The sequence below is a fragment of the Nycticebus coucang genome, chromosome 10, assembly GCF_027406575.1.
Source record: "Nycticebus coucang isolate mNycCou1 chromosome 10, mNycCou1.pri, whole genome shotgun sequence".
NCBI lineage: Eukaryota > Metazoa > Chordata > Mammalia > Primates > Lorisidae > Nycticebus > Nycticebus coucang.
Genome location: NC_069789.1, coordinates 78160154 through 78186180, shown reverse-complemented (window position 1 = coordinate 78186180; position 26027 = coordinate 78160154). Strand labels below are relative to the sequence as shown.

The 26027-nt window shown below is 43.7% G+C and overlaps 1 protein-coding gene across 4 annotated transcripts in view; it reads left to right on the top strand.

Moving 5' to 3' along the window:
* Positions 1–26027, top strand: part of RGL1 (ral guanine nucleotide dissociation stimulator like 1) — a 287354-nt gene that overhangs the window by 209661 nt on the left and 51666 nt on the right. For all 4 annotated transcript variants that reach the window (XM_053605796.1, XM_053605793.1, XM_053605795.1 and 1 more), the window contains one exon: positions 13095–13172. In XM_053605796.1, coding sequence (XP_053461771.1) covers positions 13095–13172 — 78 coding nt within the window. The remainder of the gene's footprint in view (positions 1–13094; positions 13173–26027) is intronic.

The following is a 26027-nucleotide window of genomic DNA, read 5'->3' as shown; positions in this document are numbered from 1 at the left end:
TGCTATCACTGTCAAGGCAATGAGGACTCACTGTGCTTTTTAATAAGAACTTTCCCCCACTGGGAGCTGTGAAGTGGTAGTAATAAACTTTCCATAAAAACCCATAATACACATCCGTTAAGCTCTCAAGTAATTCTTAGCGTGAGAAGCTGGGTAATTGTTTTTCAGATGCATGCAGTATGTTCCAAATTGCTTTTTTGTTAAACCTCACTTAAAAATAATTAAGTGTAGGGTAGCACCTGTGACTCAAAGAGTAGGGTGCCAGCCCCCTCCCTATACCAGGGGTGGCAGGTTCAAGCCTGGCCCCGGCCAAAACTGAAAAAAAAAAAATAATAATTAAGTTTTTTATTTAGTGCTGAAATCACACTCAGCCCTTGCTAAACCTTCTTAGGTTCACGCTGGCATGCAGCGCTCATGAGGTTCCGTTTCTTTCTTTTCTGTCACTAGGAGGTAAGATTTCTAGTATCTTTTCTCTGGCTCTGTCAGGTCTAAGGACAGGAGCTTGTCAGCAGCAAGAACTCTGGAAAGCAGACGCTGGAGGTGGGGGCCGCGAAGGGTCCCACACATCTCCGGGGACCAAAAGTCACCTCCAGGTGCTGGTCTTCCCCTCATTAACATTCAGATGAAATCTTGTTGCTGCCGAACTCATACATGATGTTTTTCTATACTCTCATTTGTTCTAAAATTTATTAATTAACATTTAACTTCTGTCACGTATGTAGGAAAATTTTCCAAAATAATGCTATGCCATTCTCTTCATTAGTTTTAGTGACGCCCCTCCCCAACTTTCCACAGGGCAAAATGTAAACAAGTGGGTCACTCCTTTAAGTCCTTTAAGTCCTTTTGCCTACTGTGCATGAGAAAGGTGGGATTTATTGATGCTCATCCTATTTATTTAGTAGGAAAGCGGAAGCTTTCAGGAAATTTTAACATTGCTTTGTTTGTTTTTTGTTTTGTTTTTAGAGACAGAGTCTCACTTTATCACCCTCGGTAGAGTGCCATGGTCTAACAGCTCACAGCAACCTCCAGCTCTTAGGCTTAGGCGATTCTCTTGTCTCAGCCTCCCGAGTAGCTGGGACTACAGGCGCCTGCCACAATGCCCGGCTATTTTTTTTTTTTTTTGTAGAGACAGAGTTTTACTTTATGGCCCTCGGTAGAGTGCTGTGGCATCACACAGCTCACAGCAACCTCCAACTCCTGGGCTTAAGTGATTCTCTTGCCTCAGCCTCCCGAGTAGCTGGGACTACAGGTGTGCCCGGCTATTTTTTTGTTGCAGTTTGGCTGGGGCCAGGTTCAAACCCACCACCGTTGGTATATGGGGCTGGTGCCCTACCCACTGAGCCACAGGTGCCACCCAGTTAACATTACTTTGTTTCTTTTCCAGCGTAACATACAGACATACTGAATATCCTGACTAGGTTGAAAATTTCTTAGTGAATGAAGGCTTCCTTTTCTTTCTTTTTTGCAGTTTTTGGCTGGGGCCGGGTTTGAACCCGCCACCTCTGGTATATGGGGCCGGTGCCCTACTCCTTGAGCCACAAGCACCACCCTAGGCTTCCTTTCCGTTCCTTTCCCTTTCCTTCCTCCCCCACCACCTCTCTCTCTCCAGAGACTCACTTGTTGCCCTCAGTAGAGTGCCATGGCATCATAGCTCACAACAACCTCAAACTCCTGGGCTTAAGTGATCCTCTTGCCTCATGAGTCACTGGGACTGCATACAAGCACCTGCCACGATGCTGGCTAGTTTTTCTCTTATTGTTATTATTATTTATTAGAGACATGGTCTTGCTTTTTGCTCAGGCTGGTCTTGAACTCCTGAGCTTAGGCAGTCCACCTGCCTTGACTTCCCAAAGTGCTGAGATTACAGGTGTAAGCCAATGCTCCCTGCTTATGATAGCCATTTCTTAAGATTTTTGTTATAGCATATGAGTTTAAATGGATTTTCTCTGAGTAGGTAAAAAAAAGAAAACAAACACAAAGAAACCTCTGATAGTATATATGTTAAATTTTTTTGTAAAAAGGAAGATTAAGGAAAGATAAATTGGACTCAGGTCCTATTTCCTGTGGCTGTGAGGAAGATGAAACTCTTGGCTGGTGTAAGAGAAAAGAGGATTACACGAAGGGCTAAGAGGCCCTTTGAGTATCGAAATGTTTACAACTTCAAGAAGAGCGCTGGAACGTTTTGTAGGTCATGTCCTTCATGAAGGGTCTCGTGGTCTAGCTGGTTCAGGCTTTATCAGGTAAAGAAAAACAGTTTAGCTCAGAAAACAATAGAAGATGTAACATTTATAATAATTTATGTATCCAAAGATGTCCACAACCCTAATCCACAGAACCTATGGTTGTTTTAGATTATATGACAAAGGGGAATTAAGGTTGGTTACAGGTGGAATTAAAGTTGCCAATCAGCTAACTTTTTTTTTTTTTTGTAGAGACAGAGTCTCACTTTATGGCCCTCGGTAGAGTGCTGTGGCCTCACACAGCTCACAGCAACCTCCAACTCCTGGGCGATTCTCTTGCCTCAGCCTCCCGAGTAGCTGGGACTACAGATGCCCGGCAAAACGCCCGGCTACAATCAGCTAACTTTTAAATAAGGACATTATCTTGGATTATCTAGGTGGGCCCAATGTAATCACAAAGATTTTTAAATGTGAAAGATGGAGGCAGAAGAAAGTTGGAGAAAGAGTTATGAAGATAGAAACAAGATCAGATAGATGCTGGCCTGTAACATGTTGCTGGCTTTAGAGATGGAGGAAGGGAAACTTGAGCCAAAGGAATGCAGGCAGCTTCTCCAAGCTAGAAGAGGCAAGCAAAGGGATACTTTCTTTCTTTTTTTTTTTTTTTTTTTTTTTTGTAGAGACAGAGTCTCACTTTATGGCCCTCGGTAGAGTGCCGTGGCCTCACACAGCTCACAGCAACCTCCAACTCCTGGGCTTAAGCGATTCTCTTGCCTCAGCCTCCCGAGCAGCTGGGACTACAGGCGCCTGCCACAACGCCCGGCTATTTTTTGGTTGCAGTTTGGCCGGGGCCGGGTTTGAACCAGCCACCCTTGGTATATGGGGCCGGCGCCCTACCAACTGAGCCACAGGTGCCGCCCTAGGGATTCTTTCCTAGAGCCTCTGGGAAGCAGTGCAGCCCTGGAGCCAATACCTTGATCTTTAGCCCATTGAGGCTTGGGTTGCACTTCTGACTTACAGAACTATGAAATAATAACTTTGTGTTCTTATAAGCTGCTGATTTTATGATAATTTGTCGCAACAGCAACCGAAAAAAACAAGGACTTCTTGTCAGGGAGGTTACCCCACAAATCCAGTGCTCCTGGGTTTCAAGATGCTGAAGGTCAGGTGTTGACCTTCGTCTTTCTTCTGCTCAGGGTGTCATGCCCTGTTCAGTTGTGGCCCCCACGCTCAGCTCCGGGAAGCAGGGCTGGAAACAAAGGACGGGTCTCAGCCTCAACATGACAAACATTATTACCATTTTCTCTCTGTACCTTTGCCAATGGCTCCGGGCTAACTAGAAAAGTTTAACCTTGGGACTGTTTTAGAATTACATCTAAACATAATTACATGAGCGAAAATGGAGATAAGTTGTTCTCTTCCCTACTGGGTTGGTTGTCGTTGGTATATCTTTACTTTTACCGAGTGGACCCAACTCGCAGCCGGCAGCCCTCTGGGAATTCTCGATGGGATCATGTGGTGACTACAGAACCCCAGCTTTACGGGCTGGCAGGGGAGTTCTGTTAACCGGCATTAAAGGGATTCTGTCGGAGGCTTTGCCTCAGATCATAACTGGGCTAGCTTTCTTTCCCTGAGATGGGATTTATAAGACCCAAGAGATAGCAGTATTTTCATGAAGTAGCCCTCTTTTTATTTCACGTGGTGAAGGGAGGTAGGATGTGCAGTTATCTCTCTTCCTTTCTTTCTTTTTATTTTGTTATTATTTTTTTAACATTCAGTGATCTATTTTAAAGCAGTTTTAATCCTTATTTCAACTTAAATGCAATAATAATTTGATAAGGTACATACATAAGAAACCCATATATCCTGAATTACAAAAGAGCGTCCATGGGACTGTAACTCAAATACATCCCTCTAAATCCTAATTTTTGTTTTTCTTTTTTAAGGTAGAGTCTCACTCTGTTGCCATGGCATCAGCCTAGCTCACAGCAACCTCAAATTCCTGGGCTTAAGAGATACTCTTGCCTCAGCTGTTTTTTTCTTTTCTTTTTTTTTTTTTATTTGGTCTCACTCGTGCTCTGGCTGGTCTCGAACTCCTGAGCTCAAGTGGTAATACACCTGCCTCAGCCTTCCAGAGTGAGCCACTGGGTCTGGCCTATCCTTCTTTCTTTGAAAAGAATACTTACTGAATTATCCAGCCTGTTTAAAAATAGAAGCCTGCTTAGGTTTGGAAGATAACTTCAAAACAAAAGTAACAAGAAACTGAAAGGCAATATGCACATATTCTGGGTGGTGCCTGGAGAAAGTTTCAAGTTCAGCATTGGTAATCTAAAGCAGTAGTTTTGACTGTTTTTTAGCAATTGTTGGGAAGCTTTGATCACAAAGAACCACAAAGAACTATGCACCCTCTCTAGGCAAAAACAAAAACAAAAACACATCAACAAAATTTTGCATTTAGGAAATTCCCTGACTTCCTTAAGTTCATACAGGGACCCTGAGTTACAACCTCTCCCTTCTCCCACCAGACAAAGGGTCCTTAGCATAGATGACAGGGAAACGGGAGTCACCATCATGAGTCAGAGGAGGGTACTGCTCCTAGCTTGCCTTGGAGCAAAAATCATAAAGTACAATTCTGAAAAGTAAATTAAAGTATATGTAATAGTTCATTGAGTAAATTTAGTGGTTAAAGTATCTGAATCTCAAAAAGACGAAGGTACTGGTTATTATTAAATTTTTTGATCACTTTTATTTGAATTTTGTGTGTGTTTGTGTGTGTGTGCATTTAGCCCTTGAGAATGACCTCAGGCCCCTAGTCCTGTGGAAATGCAATTCCTTTGCCTTAGGCCTCTACTAAAGTTGCCAGGAAGCACCACTTTTTGGCAATTTGATGCTATGTTGAGTTTTCGTAAGCAAAGGAGAGAAAAGTAGACCTGAAAATGATAGGATACCATGATTGTAAACCCATATTCATTGTATTTGGTCTTACAATAGCATGTTTTATGAGATTCTTGAAGAGTTTTGCAATAGCAATGTTTTATGGTTGGGCAGTACCGAGCTGTGGGGTTGAAATGATTTGTTAGTAACGTATTCATTCATCTTCAACCTCAGAAAAATCTAGACTCATTCACAGAGCCTGTGGTTGTCAGACTGCTGCCTGCTTCCTACCTCGTCCCAACCTGCTTCTTCTGTTTTCCCTCACTGTAGCATGCTCGCTAACGAGCCACATTTGCAGGTGGTTGTTCAGCATTGTTATGAGTTAGAAGTGGAAAGAGGAGATCTGGATGGCCCACCAAGTTCTGAGTGCAGAAAATGGGTCAGAGAAAAGCAATGGATGACAGGAACTTGGATTGGGAAATAGAAGGATCCTTATAGCAAGTGTGTGGAGCCAGCATACTTAAATAACTTGAAATTTGGGTGAGAAAGAAGATACACCTTCTTGCATTCTTCCCCTTGGATGAATGACTGTACAATTTGTCCTTTTGATCGTCTCCTCTTTTTATTTTTTTCTTTGTTTGAGACAGAGTCTCACTATGTCACCCTTGGTAGAGTGCTGTGGCATCACAGCTCACAGCAACCTCAAACTCCTGGGCTCAAGCGATTCTCTTGACTCAGCCTTCCAAGTAGCTGGGACTGCAGGTGCCCACGATAATGCCTGGCTGCAGTTGTCATTGTTGTTGAGCAGGCCCTGGCTGGGTTCAAACCCCCCAGCCCTGGTGCATGTGGCTGGCACCCTAACCACTGAGCTACTGGCACTGAACCATGATCATCTCCTCTTTAGAAGCTTATGGATTGGGACTGAGACTGAAAGTGTTATTTTTGAAGAGGATTTTTTTTTTTTTTTTTTTTTTTAATTTGGCCGGGGCTGGGTTTGAACCCGCCACCTCCGGCATATGGGACCGGCGCCCTACCCGCTGAGCCACAGGCGCCGCCCTTTGAAGAGGATTTTTACAGAGTTTTGTGACTGTTGAGTGGAGCACAGGCGCTAGCTGCTTTTTGCTCTTTATGTTGCCTGAACAGTCAGAGTCGACAGTTCAGATACTGTGGAGAACTGAAGGGCAGGGAGGTGGAGGGCCCTTCGTGGCAAAGGCCTGGAAGGGAGGAGAGAAGGTCTTTGGGGGTTTTCTCTCTTTTTCTTTTTTTGGAGACAGAGTCTCACTTTATGGCCTTCGGTAGAGTGCCGTGGCCTCACACAGCTCACAGCAACCTCCAACTCCTGGGCTTAGGCGATTCTCTTGCCTCAGCCTCCCGAGTAGCTGGGAATACAGGCGCCCGCCATAATGCCTGGCTATTTTTTTGGTTGCAGTTTGGCCGGGGCCGGGTTTGAACCCACCACCCTCGGTATATGGGGCCAGTGCCTTACCGACTGAGCCACAGGCGCCGCCCTTCTCTCTTTTTCTAATCATGGGAAAACTTTGCCTGGAGAACTAGGCCTCGTGGGAGGAACGCACAGCACGGGGCTCTCTGCTCAGCCTCGCTGGCCTCTTCCTTTCCTCCTAGAGGACAAGGGGTTTTTGCCTTGTCTCTCACCCTCGTCTTCCCCTGGAATAAGCAGCTGCGCAGAGGTAACAAGCTCTTTCCAAGGTGGGTTTGGTTAACATGCCCAGTCCTGAGGTCAGGCTGGGGTGGAGAGGCGTCTGCCATGGAGGACACTGTTCAGAGCCGTTCCACACACCTGTCTTGCTGTCCAAAGGCCTCAGCACGGCTTTACTTGGCGTTCCCGATGTCTGCAGGCTATTTCACCCGTGTCGTTCTCCTGAGTCAGGGTCAGCTTCTGAACGATTTTTTTCATACCTGACCTGTGTTCTTGTGGGTCAGTTACAGAGAAATGCCTCAGAAGTTCCGTGGCTGGCGTGGGGCCCCGAGTCAGCAGCTTCAAGGAGATCTCTCATGCTTTTACTGCCTCCTGCCTGTCCTTTCACCAGCTCTGGTGAGCATCGCCTTCCCTTCTCTCCCTCCCCGGTTTTTCTTTTCTTCATGGTAGCAGAGGGTATTGATTAATCTGTCTAGCAAATGTATATTGAGTGCCTAGTCTGTGCAGGCTCTGTGCTAGGCTCATTGGAAATCCTTGCACAGCCTAGGCCATCCCTTGTCACCTCCACGCCTCATCTCCTGCCCTCCCTTACTCGCTCAGCCGTGCTCCTCACAGGACCTTGATGGCTCCCAGAAATACTGTCCTGCTGCTGTTGCAAGGCCTTTGCAGTGACTCTTCCCGCCATAGGGAAGGCTCTTTAGAGAACTCCATGGCCCACGCGCCACCTCCTGGGGGCTTTTACTTAGTTGTCACATTCGCATTCCCCTGAACACCCCATAGGAAATTGCAACCTCTGACCCTCCGTTGTGCCTGGTCCTCCTCACCTGCTTTGTTTTTCTTCATTGCACTTTTCACCATCTGACTTAATAGGTATTAATTAATTATTAGATTATGGTCATTCATCTCCCCACCAGCACTGCAGTGTACGCTCCATGGAAACGAGGACTTTGTTTGTGGCTATGTCTGTCTTCAGTGTCTAGAATAGTACTTGGACACAGTCCTTAATAAGTAATCCTCATTGAATGAGGACTAAATAAGGACAAGAATGAAGGAATGAAAGACTGAAGGTTTCTAATGTCCAACTGTTACAGTGTGATGGAGCGTTAGGTCGTAACTCTGGCTGGCCTCTGAAGTCTGTCAGGGTTCAAATCCTGCACACTTATTAGTTGTGTCTTTAGAGAAGATTACTTAGACTTTCTTGGCCTCATTTTTATCATCTATAAAATAGGAAGAAGAGTATCACTGTAAGATTATTGTAAGAATTAAGTGAAACAGTCCACATACAGCACTTATCACAGTGCCTGGTGTATAGTAAATTCTTGGTAATTATTAGATCACTTGCCGGAATCAACTAGAGCCTGAAAAGTTTTTCAGGATTACCCCATCCTGGTCTGGTGTGACTAAGACTTTCCTGGTAGGGAGCAAAGGTTAGAAAGACCCTCCCACACCACCACCACCACTACCATCAAAGAGACTGTCCCTGGTGACAGCTTTATAGAAGGATTTCTCTGAATCACAAATACACCTTGTCCTTTCCTTCAGACACATACTGAACATTTCATCCTCCCAGATAGACTCCAAAGAATACAGACATCCTCTCTAGAAATAACTGTTTCCTGTTTAAATATTAGCAGCCAGTTAAACATTAGTATTTTTTTCTTTTCTTTCTTTCTTTGTTTTTTTCCTTTTATTTATTTCTCTTTCTTTCTGTTTTTTTTTTTTTTTTAGTTTTTAGGTTGCAATAAATAATTGCTGAAGGCTGTACTGTAGTAGAAATTTGTAAATTTTTCTTTTGCCTTGTGATCACAGAAAAAATCATGCAAAAAGTTGTTCTGACAATTTGTATTTTAATTGAAGTTTTATGAGTTACTGTTTAAAGAAGGGCAGTTGCTCATTGGTAAGCCTTCTTAAGAGGTTGGAGCTTTGATCTTAAATCCTAGGGAGGCTTTGCAGAAATTGGAGGTGACATTGTTGACAGGTTTGTCTGTATTCTACCTCTATTAATTAAACACACACATACACATACCCTCTATTTACTCCCCTGGAATAAGTGAATTTGAACTTGACTTTGATTTTTGATGGTAAGCTATGAGGGGGTCTAGGGTAACATCAAAGAAATATTCTTAATCTAGTAAAACTGACTCTCAGATGACCTAGCCTGAACATTCAAGAGTTCTTGATTCTAATGCTAGTCGAGTTTCTTTTCTGCAAAGTATTAATTCTCCTTAATAAGAAAGATGCCGGGAAAAATAATCATCCCTTCCTCAGTCCATTAAGTTCCAGAGGGTTACAGGATCTTTAATTTTATCTTACTTCTAAAAGACTCTTTTGTAACACTGTATATACTCTTTTTTTTGCAGTTTTTGGCCGGGGCTGGGTTTGAACCTGCCACCTCCGGCACATGAGGCTGGCGCCCTACCCTTTTGAGCCACAGGCGCCGCCTACTTTTTTTTTTTTTTTGTATTCTCATGCTGTTTATACCTTCAAGATGTCAGGTTTAAGATTTTAAAAATTCTTTTCTATTTTAATTTTAGATTTTTAGAGTAATTATAGCTACTTAATATCTTAAAGCTTTTTTATGCCCCTCATCTCTCAGAAATAAAGACACAGACAGTTTTGCCTTTAGTAAAAGCATGAGGCCAAATGGTGCATTTGTGGAGACAGACCTGAGCCTTGTGGCTAGGAGGTCAGTTATCATGCCCTCCTCTGGAACCTGTTAGAGCACTCTTTGCTCACAACAAATACCACCACGTGCCCTGCTGGGTGTCAGGCACTGTTTCAAGCTCCAAGGAATAGTGAGCAAAAGAGACAAAAATCCTGCCCCTATGGAGTTTATGTTCTAGTGGACAATTAACATAATAACTAAAGTAGTTATACAGCATATTAGAAGTTGTTAAAGGAGTACAGAGAAAAATACAGCAGAGAAAGGAATGAAGTTAGAGTTGGTTTGGATTTTAAATAGAGTGGTCAGGGAAGACCTTGTTGATAAGGTGGCATTTGAGCAAAGACCTGAGGAGCGGAGGGAATGGCCCAGGTGTGGGTGGGAAGCAGCAGCAGCTAGCAGCCGGTGTGTGGGTGGAGCAGAGAGGGGGCCGGTGAGGCTGGAAGGGAGTGAGCACCCGAATCACAGGAGGTGTGGATAGAGGTCTCCTTAGACCACTCAGGGCTTTCTGAGATTCCTAAGACTTTGGCCTTTTCTCAGAGTGAGATGAGAATCATGGGAGGATTTTTTCCCTTTTTTGTCCCCCGCCCTGTTCCTCCCCGTCCCCTCCCCATCCTTCTCCTCTGCATTCCACCCCTCTCTTCCCCTCCCTTCCCTTTCCTCGGGTCTTCCTATGTATTGCCCAGGCTGGACTCACACTGCTGAGTTCAAGTGATCCTCCCACTTCAGCTTCCCAAACATCTAGGACTACAGGTGTGCACCACCATGCCATGCTCAGCTTTCCATGGGGGAGGGGGTTCTGAATGGAGCAGTGACATGATCTGATTTACGTTGAACAGAATCACTATGGCTGATGGGCAGAAGCTAGGACACTGGTCAGTTTGGTGCTGCATTGGTTCTAGGCCAAAGATGGAAGTGATGAGAAGTGTGTGGATATGTTGTAAAGGTAGACCCAAAAGGATTTTGATGGATTAGGTGGAGAAAAATTGAGATTTAACCTGAGCAACTGGACCCTGTGCTCTGCCATATATGTCTTGTTTTTGATGGCTCTTACTGGTCTTCAAATTATTATGGAGCAACCATCCTGGTCCTTATTGTGAACCTGTAGACACTGAACCTATAGACACTCACTGTACACTCTGAACCTGTAGACACCCATTGCAAATGGAAAGACCATTGCAGATGGTACCAGGTTAACTAATGAGAGAGAACTCTCCTCACCAGAGTAAGTTGCTCAGTCTTTCTGACCTGTCTGGTTGGGTGTGGTGGTGTCCCCTTCTTGGGGAGGAACTGTGACCAGTATCCATGCCATTCAAACCTGTACCTTGGATCAGAGTCTGAAAAATGTAGGAAAACAGCAGGAGAGTATGAGAAGCTAAAAATAAACTGGAAAGATCTGAAGACTTTTAGTGCGACCCTCCCTGAAAAGAAAAATATCAGGAGGGTAAAACGTGTGCCTTTCCATGTCTCATAGCTTCTAGTCAGAAGATAAGAGATGTGGTATTTCTAGTATAATCAGAGAGAGAGGATTAATGAACTAACATGAAATGTGACAAAAACAAAGGTTAAGTCTCACATTGAGTCATTAAGGAACGGCAGGAGAAGAGTTGATGGATCTCTCTGGTCAGGTGGTCGGAAGGTACCACGGCTGTCCATGAGCTGTGCTCTGCTCTTCACTGCACCACCCCAGTCTTTCACTCAAATAAACCACAAACCCTGTTGTGAGAGAACATGAGGACATAGTTCACTATGATGGTGGCCAAAGATACAGCCGGAAATTCCCACTCTGTTTATTTACTAGGAATCTTGTTTCCCATCCCTGCCTTGCTCACATGGGGTTGAGTAAATCTTCATCTGACTGAGCTCTTATCTTGGAGGAGCAAAGGGTAGCCCTGGAAACCCTTGAAATAGCAGGTGCAGGACACAATGAAGAGAAACAGGAGGGTGGAGACCAGTGGAAAATGTCTAAGGGAGGCCAAGAAATCCCTGAGGCTGATGAGTTAGAGGAAGAGCAGGTGGATTGGGGCGGGGGGGGGGGGGAAGGGGGTCTGTGCCTCAGGGTGCAAAGTGCAACCTACTGGGATGGGTGATGGGAGACCAGATGGACTGGCATTTGCTCAAACCAGATGGTGGGCTTTTATTTTTAAAAGGATCTGTAAATCCTAGGAACAAGGAACCATAAGGATACTGGGGCCTTTAATCCCAGTAGTAGAAGACAAAAGTGTGCTCTTTAAAAATGTAAACTTACCAATTACGGAATTTCTGTTATCAAAACTTTGGGACAGACAACCAGCTTGTGAAGCTCCAAGGAATCTCGGAGTAGTGATGGAAGGAGAACCTGCAGAAATAGTCCAGGTGTTATAAATTACTATCAAGAGTCTTAAGAACTTTAAGGGAGGCTTGGCTCCCATAGCTCAGTGGTTAGGGCGCCACCCATATGCACCAGGGCTGGCAGGTTCGAACCCGGCCCAGGCCTGCTCAAACAAAAAATAGCTGGGTGTTGTGGTGGTGCCTGTAGTTCCAGCTACTTGGGAGGCTGAGGCAAGAGAATCCCTTAAGCCCAAGAGTTTGAGGTTGCTGTGAGCTATGATGCCGTGGCACTCTACTGAGGGCGACATAGTGAGACCCTGTCTCAAAATACATACATACATACATACATACATACATACATAAAAGAACTTTAAGGGAAAGTACTAAATGTGCATTCTGAACCAAACAAAACAATTGTATTTGTGTGAAATAGGCTTGCTCACATGTGGAATTGGAAGAATAGCTAATAGTATAATTAGAGATGGATTGATTATTGATTAAATTTTGAATTTGTAATGAGAGCACTTTTAAAATTCAAGTACCTACTGCTTTCCAAAAAAACTGGACCCCTGCATCTCCTTCCTTAGTTGCTATGCTCAGAGCAGTGGAGCCACAGCTGCTCTTCTGGTGCTGAGGGATGGGGACTTTGCTGTGCTGTCCTTGTCTCCGTCATTATCAGCATACTCCTGCCCCAGCAGGACTTGCCTTGAAGGAGGCCAGACTCTTTAAGTGTAGCTTGGAGCCATCATTTTATTGCTCCTGTGTGGCACAAGTATGGGAGCTGTGGCCGCAGAGCTACATCCCCCTTGAATAGACCCAGCAGAGGCGTGGCAGGCTGGGATCTGGTGTGGCACTGAGTCCTGGAGGAGTCTGCCTTCTGCATGTCATGTAATATTTGATTCTCCTGATAGGAAAAAACCTAATGCTATCAAAAAATTTCAGATAATTTTTAAATATTAACAGACAGTTTGCTGAGTATGGTGGCTTACTCCTATAATCCCAGAACTCTGGGAGGCCGAGGCAGGTGTATTGCTTGAGCTCAGGAGTTCAAGACCAGCTTGAGCAAGAGTGACACCGTCTAAAAAATAGAAAAACAGCCAGGCATTGTGGCAGGCATTGATAGTCCCAGCTACTTGGGAGGCTGAACCAAGGGGATCACTTGAGCCCAAGAGTTTGAGGTTGCTGTGAGCTGTCATTAACATGGCATTCTATGCAGGGCGACAGAGTGAGACTCTTTCTCAAAAAAAAAAGGAACTGTCAATAATGTCACATCAATTTTTGATGCTAGTTCATAAATGTTTCTTTCCTTAATTACTTCTGAAAAGCATGACTCTTTTGTAGTTGAAGCTGAATAGCATTGCCACCCAACACCATTGACTGTTTTTGCTTGCTTGCTTTGTTTTTATCTATAAAGGTATGGAAACCTGACAAGCCCCACCTGTGAAGACGATGGAAGCCAAAGTTCATCCGAGTCCAAGACGGTGATCAGGAAGTAAGTGTGCTGTTTCTTGGTGTCACAAGTTCTCAGTCAAGGTGACATCTTTAAACAATGTAGTTTAGTAGAGGTTTTAGTCCTTTCAAATGCTGCCCTGATTTTTTTTCCCATAATGCATAGAGACTTATTTTGTGATTGTTTTACAGTATTTGTTTATTCACCCAGTAAAAAATATACTGAGCACCCCCTGTGTGCCAGGCACTGTGCTAAGGGCTACAAAATAAACAAGTGGGCTGGGTGTGGTGGCTCGTGCTTGCAATACTGGCATCTGGGAGGCCAAGGCAGGTGGATCACCTGAGCTCAGGAGCTCGAGACCAGCCTGAGCAAGAGCGACACACCATCTCTACTAAAAATAGAAAAACTAGCCCGGTGTGGTGGGGCACATCTCTAGCCCCAGCTACATAGGAGGCTGAGGCAAGAGGATTGCTCAAATCCAAGAGTTTGAGGTTGCTGTGAGTGAGGACACCACAGCACTCTACCAGATGGGGCCTTCTGGGGACTAAGGGTAGGTAGAGCAGAGAAGGTGCAAAGATGGGGCCTGCTTCCTCCAGTTTGAGTTAGGAAAGTAGATGGGCCAGCTGAGGAGTCCAGAACACAGCAGCTTCAGGGAAGGGTGGGAGGAGCGGGAAAAAGAAGTTGTGTCGCAGAAGACAAGCAAAGAAAGAATTTCAGCCAGGGGTGACCAACTGTGTCAGTGCTGCCCACACGGAGGAGAGGAGTCTGGGAGGTGGCTCCCTCGTCAGAGGTGTGCATCAAAGAGAACGAAGGGGACAAAGTAGGAACAGTGAGTCTTTTCAGAGGAGGAGTTTTGCTGTAAAGGAGACTAGAGAAATGAGAAGGAGAGTGGGTTTGTTTTGGGGTGTTTTTGAAAGGGGGAAGATACTGTATGCTGCCGAGGGTATTGTAGGAGAGACCGTGGAAGCATCCATGCTGAGGGTGGTGGCCCCCCGGGAGGGATGTTCTGAGTAGATGAGGTGTGTGTCCTGCTGCCTGGAAGCACGGGTGTTATTAGATATTCATTTTGGGGCTAGAAGTCTAGGGGGTAATCCTGTGGGATTTTTAACTCCTCACTGGATCTACTGATGAAGCCAGGGGTATAGAAGTTAGAAAACTGAGTATCTTTTTAACTCCTGAGTTGGGTCCATGTGGTTTTAGTTTTAGTGAGTAGATCATAGACCGTAACTTTCCAGAAAACCAGACCAGTGTTGATATTTCAATGCCAAGTGCTGGCTGAGTGTAATGGCTCACGCCTATAATACTATTTAGTTTGGAAGGCCAAGGCAGGTGGACTGCTTGAGCTCAGGAGTTTGAGACCAGCCTGAGCAAGATGGAGACCCTCCCTCTACTAAAAATAGAAAAAATTAGCTGGGCATTGTGGTGTCTACCTATAGTCCCAGCTACTTAGGAGGCTAAGGCAAAAGGATCACTTGAGCCCAGGAGTTTGAGGATGCTGCAAGCTATGATGCCATGGCACTCTACCCAGGATGACAGAGTGAGACTCTGTCTCAAAAGAAAAAAAAAAAAAAAAAGAAGAATGCCAAGTACTAGGGATGGTGGGAGTAAAAATTACTTTGTTTCTAGAAGAGCTTGGGGAAGGCCTCTTGGAAGAGGTGACATTTGAACTGGGCTTGAAGCACAGTGAAGATTTTCATGGTTGAGCTGTCTGGGCATAGGTGACAATGGGACCAAGTTAAGGAAGAGCAATTTCCATTGCTTGGAGGACAGCACAGATGGGTGTGACTGCTTCATACTATGCACATTGGGTAAGAGGAACCCGTGGAGCTGAAGTTGTTATAAGAGATTAAAGTTATGTTGTGAAAAGCATTAATATCGTGCAAGAGAGTTTGAACTTTCCCTGGTAAGCAGTGGGCAGTCAGTCATAACAAGTTTTTACAGGAGGGAAACAACATAACGAGACTGGTGATTTTTTGCAATGGAGTAGACTTCCAACCATTGTACTCAAAGTGTATCCATGGACCTATAGTGTTGTCATCACCTGCGAGCTTGTTAGAAATGCAGACTCTCAGGCCCACACTGACCTAATGGTTAGAATTTGCATTTTAACAAGATACTCACGTGATTTCTAAGAACATTAGAGTTTGAGAATCACAGGATTAGGAGTTTTAAAACATTTTGTTTTCCCATAAAAACTCATGAAAATAATGATTTATCTTTTAAAAGGAGCCATTTTATAACATATTTGGGGGCATATACAGAAGACATACTGTAAGGATTGAGTGGCCAGCTTATCAAGCATAACTTAGACTTGTGACCAGATTCAGAAAGATGTGTGTTGTTAATCATATTTTAGATACTAAGTCAGACCTAGAGATAGCAGCCATCTGAACATTCCAAGGAAAGTAACAGTCTGCGCCAGCCACATACATTGAGGCTGGTGAGTTTGAAATCAGCCCGACCCACCTGAGCAACAACGACAACTGCAACAGAAAAATAGCCAGGAATTGTGGCGGGTGCCTGTAGTCCCAGCTACTTGGCAGGCTGAGGCAAGACAATCACTTAAGCCCAAGAGTTTGAGGTTGCTGTGAGCTGTGATGCCACAGCACTCTACCGAGGGCGACATAGTGAGACTGTTTCAAAAAAAAAAAAAGAAAATAGAGCTTTTCTGTTTCCCAGAGGAGTGTTTTGAGATGAAGTTTTGAGGAATTAGTAGTTAAAGAAATTATACCCTGGATATAAAGAGTCATGTTCCTTATTTTAAAGACCCATTTAAATTCATTGTACACCAGGAACACTAATGTGGGTGAAACTCCACGCTAAGCTGTTTTAAAGGGTTTCAAAGCTTTAAACATGTGAGGTCTTTACAAAGAGCTTCACAAAGAACTCCCTGAGGGGTCCATCATCTGGGGACAATGGTCTTTTCCTAAAGCCTCACAATGACTTGGAGGAAAGTTCCTGACCCTTTTCTCAGACTGAGTTGCCTTTTTAAAAAATTATGCCTGATGAAAATATGCCACTTTGTCTTATAATGGAGTGCTCTGTCCTACGAATTCCGGAATGTTAAAACCCCTTCTCATGGGTGACCTCTTTCTTCCTTTCCTTTCCCTTTCTTCTTTCTCACTGTTTTTTGTTTTTTGTTTTTTTGTTCTACTTGTCCCTTGATTGTTTTTCATCTCACTTCACTATTACCTTACTTGCTCTCTTTTTTCCTGACGTTACCCTTCTCCTGATGATTTCTGTGCCAAGACAGGAACACTCTGTCTTTCTGAGAGGAAATCAGGGAAGCCCTTTCTCCATCCATCCGTAATATATTGCAAATTCCTCGGTCACCTCGGACCTCTGGTGTCTGACTTTTGGCAATGATTGAAGGCTTCCTGATGGCTGAGGGATGTGTAGGAGGCATGGCTGTGGGGCCGTTTTGTCCCCCAGAGGTCATTTGCAGACATTTTAGTTGTCTGAACTTGGTGGGAGGGATGCTGCTAACATTTGGTGGGTAAGAGGCCAAGAATGCCCTAGAACATCCTAGAATGCAGAAGACAGTTCCCCCCCTCCCTGGACAAAGAATGATCTGACCTTAAATGTCAATAGTCCCAATAGAAGCCCTGTAGGACAGTGGTGAGGCTATAATTCTCAAGTGAAAACTGTCTTTGTCTATGAATACCTAATATATATAAAAATAGGAGTATGCTTACTTGGAAACGTATTTATTTTCCTTTTTCTCATTAGGTGAATCAAATGCTGAGGGGGTCCAGAAGCAGCCATGTGGGCAGTAGAAGGCCTAGGTCAGGAGCTAGAGGACCCAACGCCAGTGACTCCTCCATCAGTCTGTCACTTTCCAGTCTTAGGACCTGAGCAGTGTCACTTCTCTCACTGTCAGTGTCCTCTCCTGAAAAGATGAGTGCTTAGAATAAATGCTCTCTGAAGTCCTTTCAGGCTCAGTGATGTCCACAACAAAATTCATTTAGATTTTTCTTTATCTCTTTAAAAATGAAAATGAGTATCAGAAACAGAAACAGTTATGTTCCAAATATCACATTGAGCAAAATTTTGCGAGGTGTCTTTGACCACCTTTCCCTGCTGGAAAGACCAGTTTTGATAAAACAATAAAAAAATAGACAGGCTTTGATGGCTCATTATTAGTGGTGACAGAACAACTGCTTATTGAAGAGCCCAACCTGAAGCACTGTCTTGCTGGGATGAGGCGGCAAGGAGAAGCAAAATGCCCATTGTTTTCCTTTGCTGCAAGTCTGTTCTCTTGTGATTTCAGGTGGAAACTGACAGCAGGAATCCAATGACCTTCTAAGAAGTAAACATCCTATTGTAGGGCTGTTGCCTTCAGTTTTGCAGACCCCAGCTGGAGATTGAGGGTGGAGACAAGGAATCATTATTGGGTTTAATCACTAACAGAACAATGCCTAAATATTGTTTGGTTTTTCCATTTTTTGCTGTAAGCATAAAGCTAACCTTACATCATACAGAGGCTGCCAAGTACCAAGTTAACAGTTGTTCCCTGTATTTCTTTCTTTCTTTTTTTTTTTTTTGAGACAGCACCTCAAGCTGTCACCCTCGTAGAGTGCTGTGGCATCACAGCTCACAGCAACCTCCAACCCCTGGGCTCAAGCAATTCTCTTGCCTCAGCCTCCCAAGTAGCTGGGATTACAGGCACCTGCCACAACACCCGGCTATTTTTTGGTTGCAGCCGTCATTGTTGTTTGGCAGACTGGGGGCTCCATTTGAACCTGCCAGCTCTGGTGTATGTGGCTGGCACCTTAGCTGCTTGAGCTCCAGGCGCCGAGCCTGTTCCCTGTATTTCTAACTATGGATCTAAACCTTTCAGAGGGCTAAAAATCTCTAAAGAAGAAAAATGTGGAAATACAGATGAAGCACTCAAGATAAAAGCTTGCTTTGTGCTGTCTTGGACCACACCTGATGAGTGTCCTTCTTGCATTTAAAAAGTATCAGTTGTGCACTGACTCCCACATGCAGGGCACAGCAGACATTCTTGCGCCCCGAGTATGCCCGGTTCAGGCTTTGTACAGTCTTGGGACCCTCCAAAGTTATCTGGCTAAAACAAGAATGTTCTCTGTTGCAGAGAATTCAACTTCAAAGGCTTCTAGATGTTGGAATCTTTGCCAGCACAGTGATTTCTGATTTTTAGGGCTAGACTGAAGTATATGATAAGGTGTGCCTTGTTTATTTCTAAATAGCTGGCCACTGTTTAGGAATCAGGAAACTCACTTCCTATTATGGAAGAAAATACTTCTGCTCACAATCATTCCACTTGTGCCCTTTCCTCCTTCCTGCTGTCACTTTTACATGACAAAATATTATCTTTTAGAATAATAAAAACTGAACCAGATTGAAAAAGGACACTATTTCAAGGGAGGATCTATTATAGTTATTGAATTCAGAAATGAATATAATGTGTGTTTTATAGCATGAGTCTGCATTCTCTGAAAAGTATATGAGATTATAATCTCTCTCTCAGTATATACACAACTTTATTTAAAAAGGTTCAACATTCCTCAAGAAATGACGCTTTATTTATAATGTTGAAATACTTTCTGTTTCCTTTCCTTTAATTGAATCTCATTGCTTTCCTTTTGGAATGCCAAGTTTTGCTTTCTCAGACTCTCTACCATAGTTGAAATTCTGTTTTCATTTCCACACATTCAGACGATAGGAATTTCGTTCTTGTCATCTTTTCCCAGAAGTTGTAAATAGTGACACCAGCTTTCAGTCACTGGTAAAGGGTCATGTGACTAGGAGTAATGCAATACATTGGACACACTTTAAGGAAAAAAGAGGAGACTTAAAGAAAGTTGGCTGTGATTCTTTAATGCCTGAGACACTTCAGAGTGGAAAGCATTAAAAAATTCTTTCCAGAGAGTTTGAAATCAGTAATCATTCCAGCAAATTGAAATACTCTGAGAATGCATGAGTGAGTAAGAGCGATACCCTATCTCTACAAAAAAAAAAAAAAAAAAAAAATAGAAAAATGAGCTGGGCATGGTGGCGTGTACCTAGTCACAGCTAATCAGGAGGTTGAGGCAGGAGGATCCCTTGAACCCAGGTTTGAGTTTGAAGGGACCTATGATCATAGACTGCACTTTATCCAGTGACAGAGGGAGACCCTGTCTACAAAAAAAGAAGAGAATGTAATTGAAATTAATCTGAGTTATTGTGACAAAAGTAGGAAAAAGGAGAAGGGATGAAGGACAGAGCAAAACCAAAAACTTCTGATTTATCACGCCTGTAATCCTAGCACTCTGGGAGGCTGAGGCAGGTGGATTGCTTGAGCTCACCAGTTCGAGATCAGCCCGAGCAAGAGCAAGACCCCATCTCTAAAACACGGCTGGGGGTTGTGGTGGGTGTCTATAGTCCCAGCTACTCAGGAGGCTGAGGTGAGAGAATCGCTTGAGTTCAAGAGTTTGAAGTTGCTGTGAGCTATGATGCCACCACATTCTACCCAAGGTGACAAAGTGATACTGTCTCAAAAAAAAAAAAAAAAAAAATCTTCTAGGCTCAGCATCTAGGCTGCCAGCCATATACACTGGAGCTAGCAGGTTTGAATCCAGCCCAGGCCTGCCAAACAACAATGACAACTACAACCAAAAAATAGCGGGTGTTGTGGTGAGCCCCTGTAGTCCCAGCTCCTTAGGAGGCTGAGGCAAGAGAATCACTTAAGCTCAAGAGTTTGAGGTTGCTGTGAGTCGTGAAAGCACGGTACTCTACTGAGGGCAACATAGTGAGACTCTGTCTCAAAATAAATAAATAAATAAATAAATAAATAAAACTTCTAATTTAGAAGAATCAAAGGTTATAATGTGAAAGGAATATTTATTAAAAGTAAAATGAAAGAAATAAAGAAGTAATATGCCAGCTCGGCGCCTATAGCTCAACGGCTAGGGTGCCAGCCACATACACTGGAGCTGGCGGGTTCACATCCAGCCCAGGCCTCCCAAACAACTACAACCAAGAAATAGCTGGGTGTTGTGGTGGGTGCCTATAATCCGAGCTACTTGGGAGGCTGAGGCAAAAGAATCGCTTAAGCCCAAGAGTTGGAGGTTGCTGTGAGCTGTGACACCACTGGCATTCTACCAAGGGCGACAAAGTGAGACTCTTTCTCCAAAAAAAAAGTAATATGTCACATAAAAGTCTAGTATTATCTTTAAAATATCCATGCAGGGGTATACATGGAGTGGAATAGTAGTTACTGATGACCCAAAGGTGGGAGCAGGGTGAGGGAAGAAAAATCTCCTAATAAGTACAGTGCGCACTATCCAGGTGATGGGTACTGTAGAAGTATAGATCTCACCACCATACAGTATAGTCATGTTAACAGAAATGTAATGTACCATCTAAATCTATTGAAAGAAAAATAATAGTAAAACACCCATACAGGACAAAAAATAAATAAAAACTATAGTTTTAAAAGTCACTAAAATTCTAAATCAAATCTTTGGATTTAAGGCAATATGGGTAGAAAGCGCCCAAGCAGAAATTGATGTTCTTATAATTGAAGAAGAGTAAAATAACATCAATAATCAGTGATTCAAAAAGAATTTAGTCATTCGAGTGTCTCCTAGGCTGTTCTGTATGTTAGAGGAACAGACATCATAAGCAGACTGTGTTGCGTGACTCACCTGCAGCATTGCAGACGATGGAAACGAGGATGCCTCACCACCGCCGCTGCCCGCAGTCTGTGCTGTGCTTACTGGGTGCAAGGCATTCTGCTAGGCACTTTGTATTTCTGTCTTTTTTTACCATCACAAGTATGCTGAGATATTGTTCTCACTTTATAGGTGTATAACCCGAAGCTTCAGAGAAGTTAGACACTTTAATTAAGATCAAGCAGCTGGTTCAGTGACAGGTCTGGTAGTTGAACTCAGGTCCAGCTAACCCCAAGCCCTGGGCTTTCCCACTGAACTTTTGGGCTCTCAGCCCTGTCATTTAGAACAGAGCACTGAGATCTCTGGTGTTCACAGTTCCCTCACATTTACCTGCGTCATAGGATAAGACCTTTGGAGTGCGGGAAGAGGTTGATTGTAGTATCACTCATGTTTTATGTTGTTCTTACTCTGAGATCTTTTAATTTGTCATGATTTCCTTTAATCTGTGCTGCTTTGCCTGGCTCTTGCTTTATAAGGAATGAACACACAGGGCAAGGGCCCCAAACAGCTGTTACCCTGTTTTCCCGAAAATAAGACATCCTCCGAAAATAAGACCTGATCACAGGAAAGATAAGACGTCCCCTGAAAATAAGACCTAGCGCATCTTTGGGAGCACACCTTAAAATAAGACACTGTCTTATTTTCGGGGAAACAGGGTAGCTCTAGTGGAAGTTAGACTTGTTTCCTGGGGAAGGAGAGAGGTTGAAGGATGAGAGGAAAGAAGAAAGAAGACCAGATTACTCAGGCCCCCCAAATGAGAACCTGCCTCCTGTTCTTGGTGCCCTGTAGCATCTGTCCTCACCAACGGAAGCTCCATTCTCGTGGTGAAATTATACGTGGCCTCAGCAAGTGTTTCAGTAGAGGCCTATTTATAATATGAAAACTCCCTTCTGGGACTGTGGGGAATTGGAGAATAAATTATGGGAGTCCCTGAAAGATAATTTTGGTGAGTGGAATATTTTTTCCTGATAGTCGCATTTTTTTTCTAATCATAGCTAGAATTTATTGGCTGCTCAGTAGGAATAGTGCCTGTGTTAAGTACTATATATACAATCTATATTCTCATAATGACTCTATATTATTATTTCCAACTTGTAGATGAGAAACCTGGGACATAGGTTACAGAACATTCACACAGTAAATAAGTAAAAGAGTTGGGATTTAACCCAGGCCCTCACCTCTACACTGTGTGGCCTTTTCTTCTTTTCCTCTGATAAAAATGAAATTATTTCTCTTAAGTATTTAGTTTGAGAATGAAAGCGAGGTGTGTAAATAACCTTGCCTTGGGGTAATTGGTTTCAGCTCCTCTCATCCTGCCCTTGGCCTTCTCCCACTCAGCTTACTCTGTATTTATGTGTGTCTTCCTATCGCAATCGTTTTCTTCCTTCTCCTTGCCTTGGAGCCTTTTCTCTTCTTTCCCCATCTCATATCTCTTGGCCTATCCTTGCCTTCCAGTGCTTAGATATGATTCTGGCTTTGTTTGCATTTATTTCCCTGGCCCTCTCTCAATCCCCCTCTCCCTTCCCCAGTATTCTAATCCCTACTTAGCTCTAGTAGCAAACTGTGACAGTGGAAAGTACAAGAAAGCAATGCAAGATGACCTTGACAAGTCCAGATAATGATGTTTCCATCCTTTCCAGGAAAAAAAAAAAAAAAAAAGAGAAAAAGTTCTGTATTTTCCTTTGTTCTTTCTCAGTAGGAAAATCATCTAGCTGGAGGTCTCAGAGGCAGCCTCTATCTGGCAACCTTCCCTGAAACAGAGGGAAACTATTCTGTGATTAGGAAAACAAGGTGGAAGGTCCAGCTCAGGGCCTGTGTCAAGGTCGAGTTAGCCTTCCTTCCCTGAAGGGCAGCATGCATTGGATCCCACCCTCAGAGCTTGGCAGAAGTCACAAACCACATTGTGTGAAAGGCCCACCCTCAGAGTAGAACTTCTTACCTTTTCACTATCTACCAGGAGAAGATCCAGTTGTTGACAAATGTTCTAAAATAGACATTTTGCTGCTTTTGAAAATGGTTCCATGTCTTACCTTCTGCTGCCCATTAAGTACAATAAATTATTATCGCGAATAGATTTCTGGGGAGGAAAAAGAGGTCTAACTGGACAGTTATTCATTTTGTCATGGTTATCTTATTAATATTTCTAGGTTCAGAGGTTATACATTATAGGAGAGATGACTTCATACCTAGAACTTTTTTTTATTAAATATTTTACCAATTCTAAAGTATTTTGCCATCTATGGAATTTTAATATGACTTAATATATTTACCTAAAAATCTCTGCATTCCTTAAAACTCTGTGGTTTGAGCGTACCTGCTGCCGAACTGCCGGCCTCAGTCCTCTCCCTCCGCATCCCACGCCTGAAGGTCCCCAAGGGGGCTAGAAGTTCAGTACTATTTTCTTGTGCCTCTCAGCCAAGGCGTCTACCTAGAACCTTCTCACCAGGTGTTATCAAGTGTGATTTCTGGCTGGCTGAGAAATCAGTGAATATAGCAAATTTTATCACGCTCCATTCTTCACATCTGTTTTTAAGTTAAACACGTCTTCAAGTCCCTTAAAAGTGTTTTGCTGTCTCACTTCGGGACCTTTGCCTTGTGGGTGCCGCAGAGTCTTCATCCTGTCTACTCTTTATTCTTAAGTTCTCAGCTTTAGTGGAACTTCCTCAGGAGACCCTCCTGGCAGCCCTGAGCAGGGGGGCTCCCTCTGAAGCTGAATGCTGTCCTGGGACCTCGGGCCGGACCCCCTGTTGTGATGCACATCATTTAGTTCTCTTTCTGACTATGGAAAGCAACAGGCATTCAATAAATACTACTTTAATGAGTGAGCTCATTTCCCCCAGGGGTCTGTTTTCTCGGAAGGAACAGTCTAAGAAGCTTCATAAGGAAGTGTCGCAGGTGAGTGGCTGAGCTTGTCATCCTTCCCCTGTGGACCATTGTAGCAGGTGGGAAAAGCTCACACACTACAAAGTTTCAGACGTTGCCAACAATGCCTTCAATGGAAAACCCAAAGCTCTCTGCTGTGAGCTTTGGACTCCGGCCCTGGCCACCTACCCAAATGTGCTTACTCAGATTTATACCTCCCCTTGGGAACGAAGAGATTGGCTTCGTAACCCACCAAAGGTTACTTGGGAAAAAGAGGCCCTGTCCTGGCTCATCTACTGATGGAAGTTAGAGATGTCACCACTTGATTTAACCTCTAATGGGAAGTTATTCCCATCTTCACAAGTCATTCAAGAACCATCCCTCGCAGTCAGCACTACAATTTGACGTCTTTGAATCGAAGTGTCCACACAGCGATGGACTACGCCGTTCTCTCCTTCGAGCAGTTCTGAAGCCACATGTGGGGAGGCATGGTTTGCCTTCTACGGCATTCTTCCTGAGACAGGTGGCAGATTCTTTGAGTTGATTTTCAGACATGCTGACTGATTGTTGCCGAGGCATTTTACCATTTTCAGCCCCTTCCTTTTCTCACTTTTGGTGAGTACTTGTAAGACTGTTAACAGTTACGTTTGTCTCCAGGTACCTCAAAATGTCCTTATTGATATTATGTGATTTGATGATGATGACGATGATGGCGGGTACATGGAGACGGATGTTATTAGGTCTCTTCTCCAGATAGGTAGGGGTCAGGGGAGTTAACTGACCTATGCTTTCATTCCTGGGTGGCACAGCTAGGATGAGGAATTGGGTTTTGTCCTCTGGGTCTCCAGGCCGCCCTTGTCCTGTGTACAGGACCAGAGGCTTCTCTAGTGCCCCAGACCTGCCTTTCATGCACTTGTAGGACTTCGAGCCAGGGTTTCCCCTCACTGCTAAGCTTCATTACCTCCTTCCACTCAGCTCTGGTTATGTGTAAGTTAGATTTTAGGAGTGGAGCCAGGCAGGGTAAGACAGAAAAGCCATTGGCCATAATCCTGCTTGTTTTTTTTTTTTTTTGCTGTCAGGATTTTGTGATCTTGCTTTCCTTTTTGAAATCTTAAATGTGTCACGTTTGTGTCTGCTTCTTAGTCTGTCAAGAACAGAAAGTTTCTTCCTGGGACTGGCATACATAAAGCCACTGTGCGGTTTGGGGCTGAGTCCAGGCCTTTCCAGAAAGCTCCCTCCCTGGCATGCTGACAGTCTCCTGAAGAGGCCAGGGCTGCCTCGGGTTTTACTGTGTGGTTTGCATATGTCCTTCCCTGCTTCAGTTTCTTCTTCCCCCTCTCCTTTCATTTATTTCTTTTTTATGTGAAAATGCTGCTTCTGGCTAATTCATTGTCCTGGTTTGTGGGGGAATGTTCAAAGGCTTCTTAGGCTAAGCAGCTGGAAAGTCACTGTCACAAAGGGTAAAACGCATAGATTACCAGAGCTAGCTAAAAACAACAGACTGAGGAGGACAAAATGTGCACCTAAAGGCAGGTCAGATCTGGACAGAGGTCCCTTTTCAGGACTGTGAACCCTTTGGAGGCTTCAGCTTTCCAGGGAAGTAAGTTTGTGTATATGTACTCCATAGAAATGTGCACACAAGCTCGCAGAGATGGAAACAAGGATACACATTTTACAGTATAACTTAAATATCTGCTTAGGAATTAGAAGAATACTTAAATTAGTTATGGTGCATCTGTACAGTGGAACACCATGTAATCACAAGGAACAGTGAAGTACAGTTAGAGATGGTGAGTGGAGAGCTGTCTATAACTTAGGTTCAGTGCAAAAAAGCCATGTTGATTTATATATACATATTGCATATATTTAGATGTGTATAGGTATCCAGAGAAAAGTTCAGAAGGATGTACTTTGAAATTGGTAACAAAAGGTCATGGGAGGCTGTGTGCAGTGGCTCAGGTCTGTAAGCCTAGCACTCTGGGAGGCCAAGGCAGGTGGATTTCTGGAGCTCAGGGATTCGAGACCAGCCTGAGCAAGAGTTAGACCCTGTCTCTAGGAACATTAGCCTGTGGCAGGCGCCTATAGTTCCAGCTACTCGGGAGGCTGTGGCAAGGGAATTGCTTGAGCCCAGGAGTTTGACGTTGCTGTGAGCTATGATGACACCATGGCATGCTACTCAGAGAGACTTGTCTTAAAAAAAAAAAAATTGAATTAAATAAAAAGTACATAAATAAAATTAAAGAGAAAAAAGAGGTCATAGAAATGAGTTTAGGATGAGGGGGGGAGTTGGTATTTTGCTTTTTTAGCTTTTATGCTTTTGTAAAACTTACTTTTTTTTGCAATAAATAACGATTTTGTC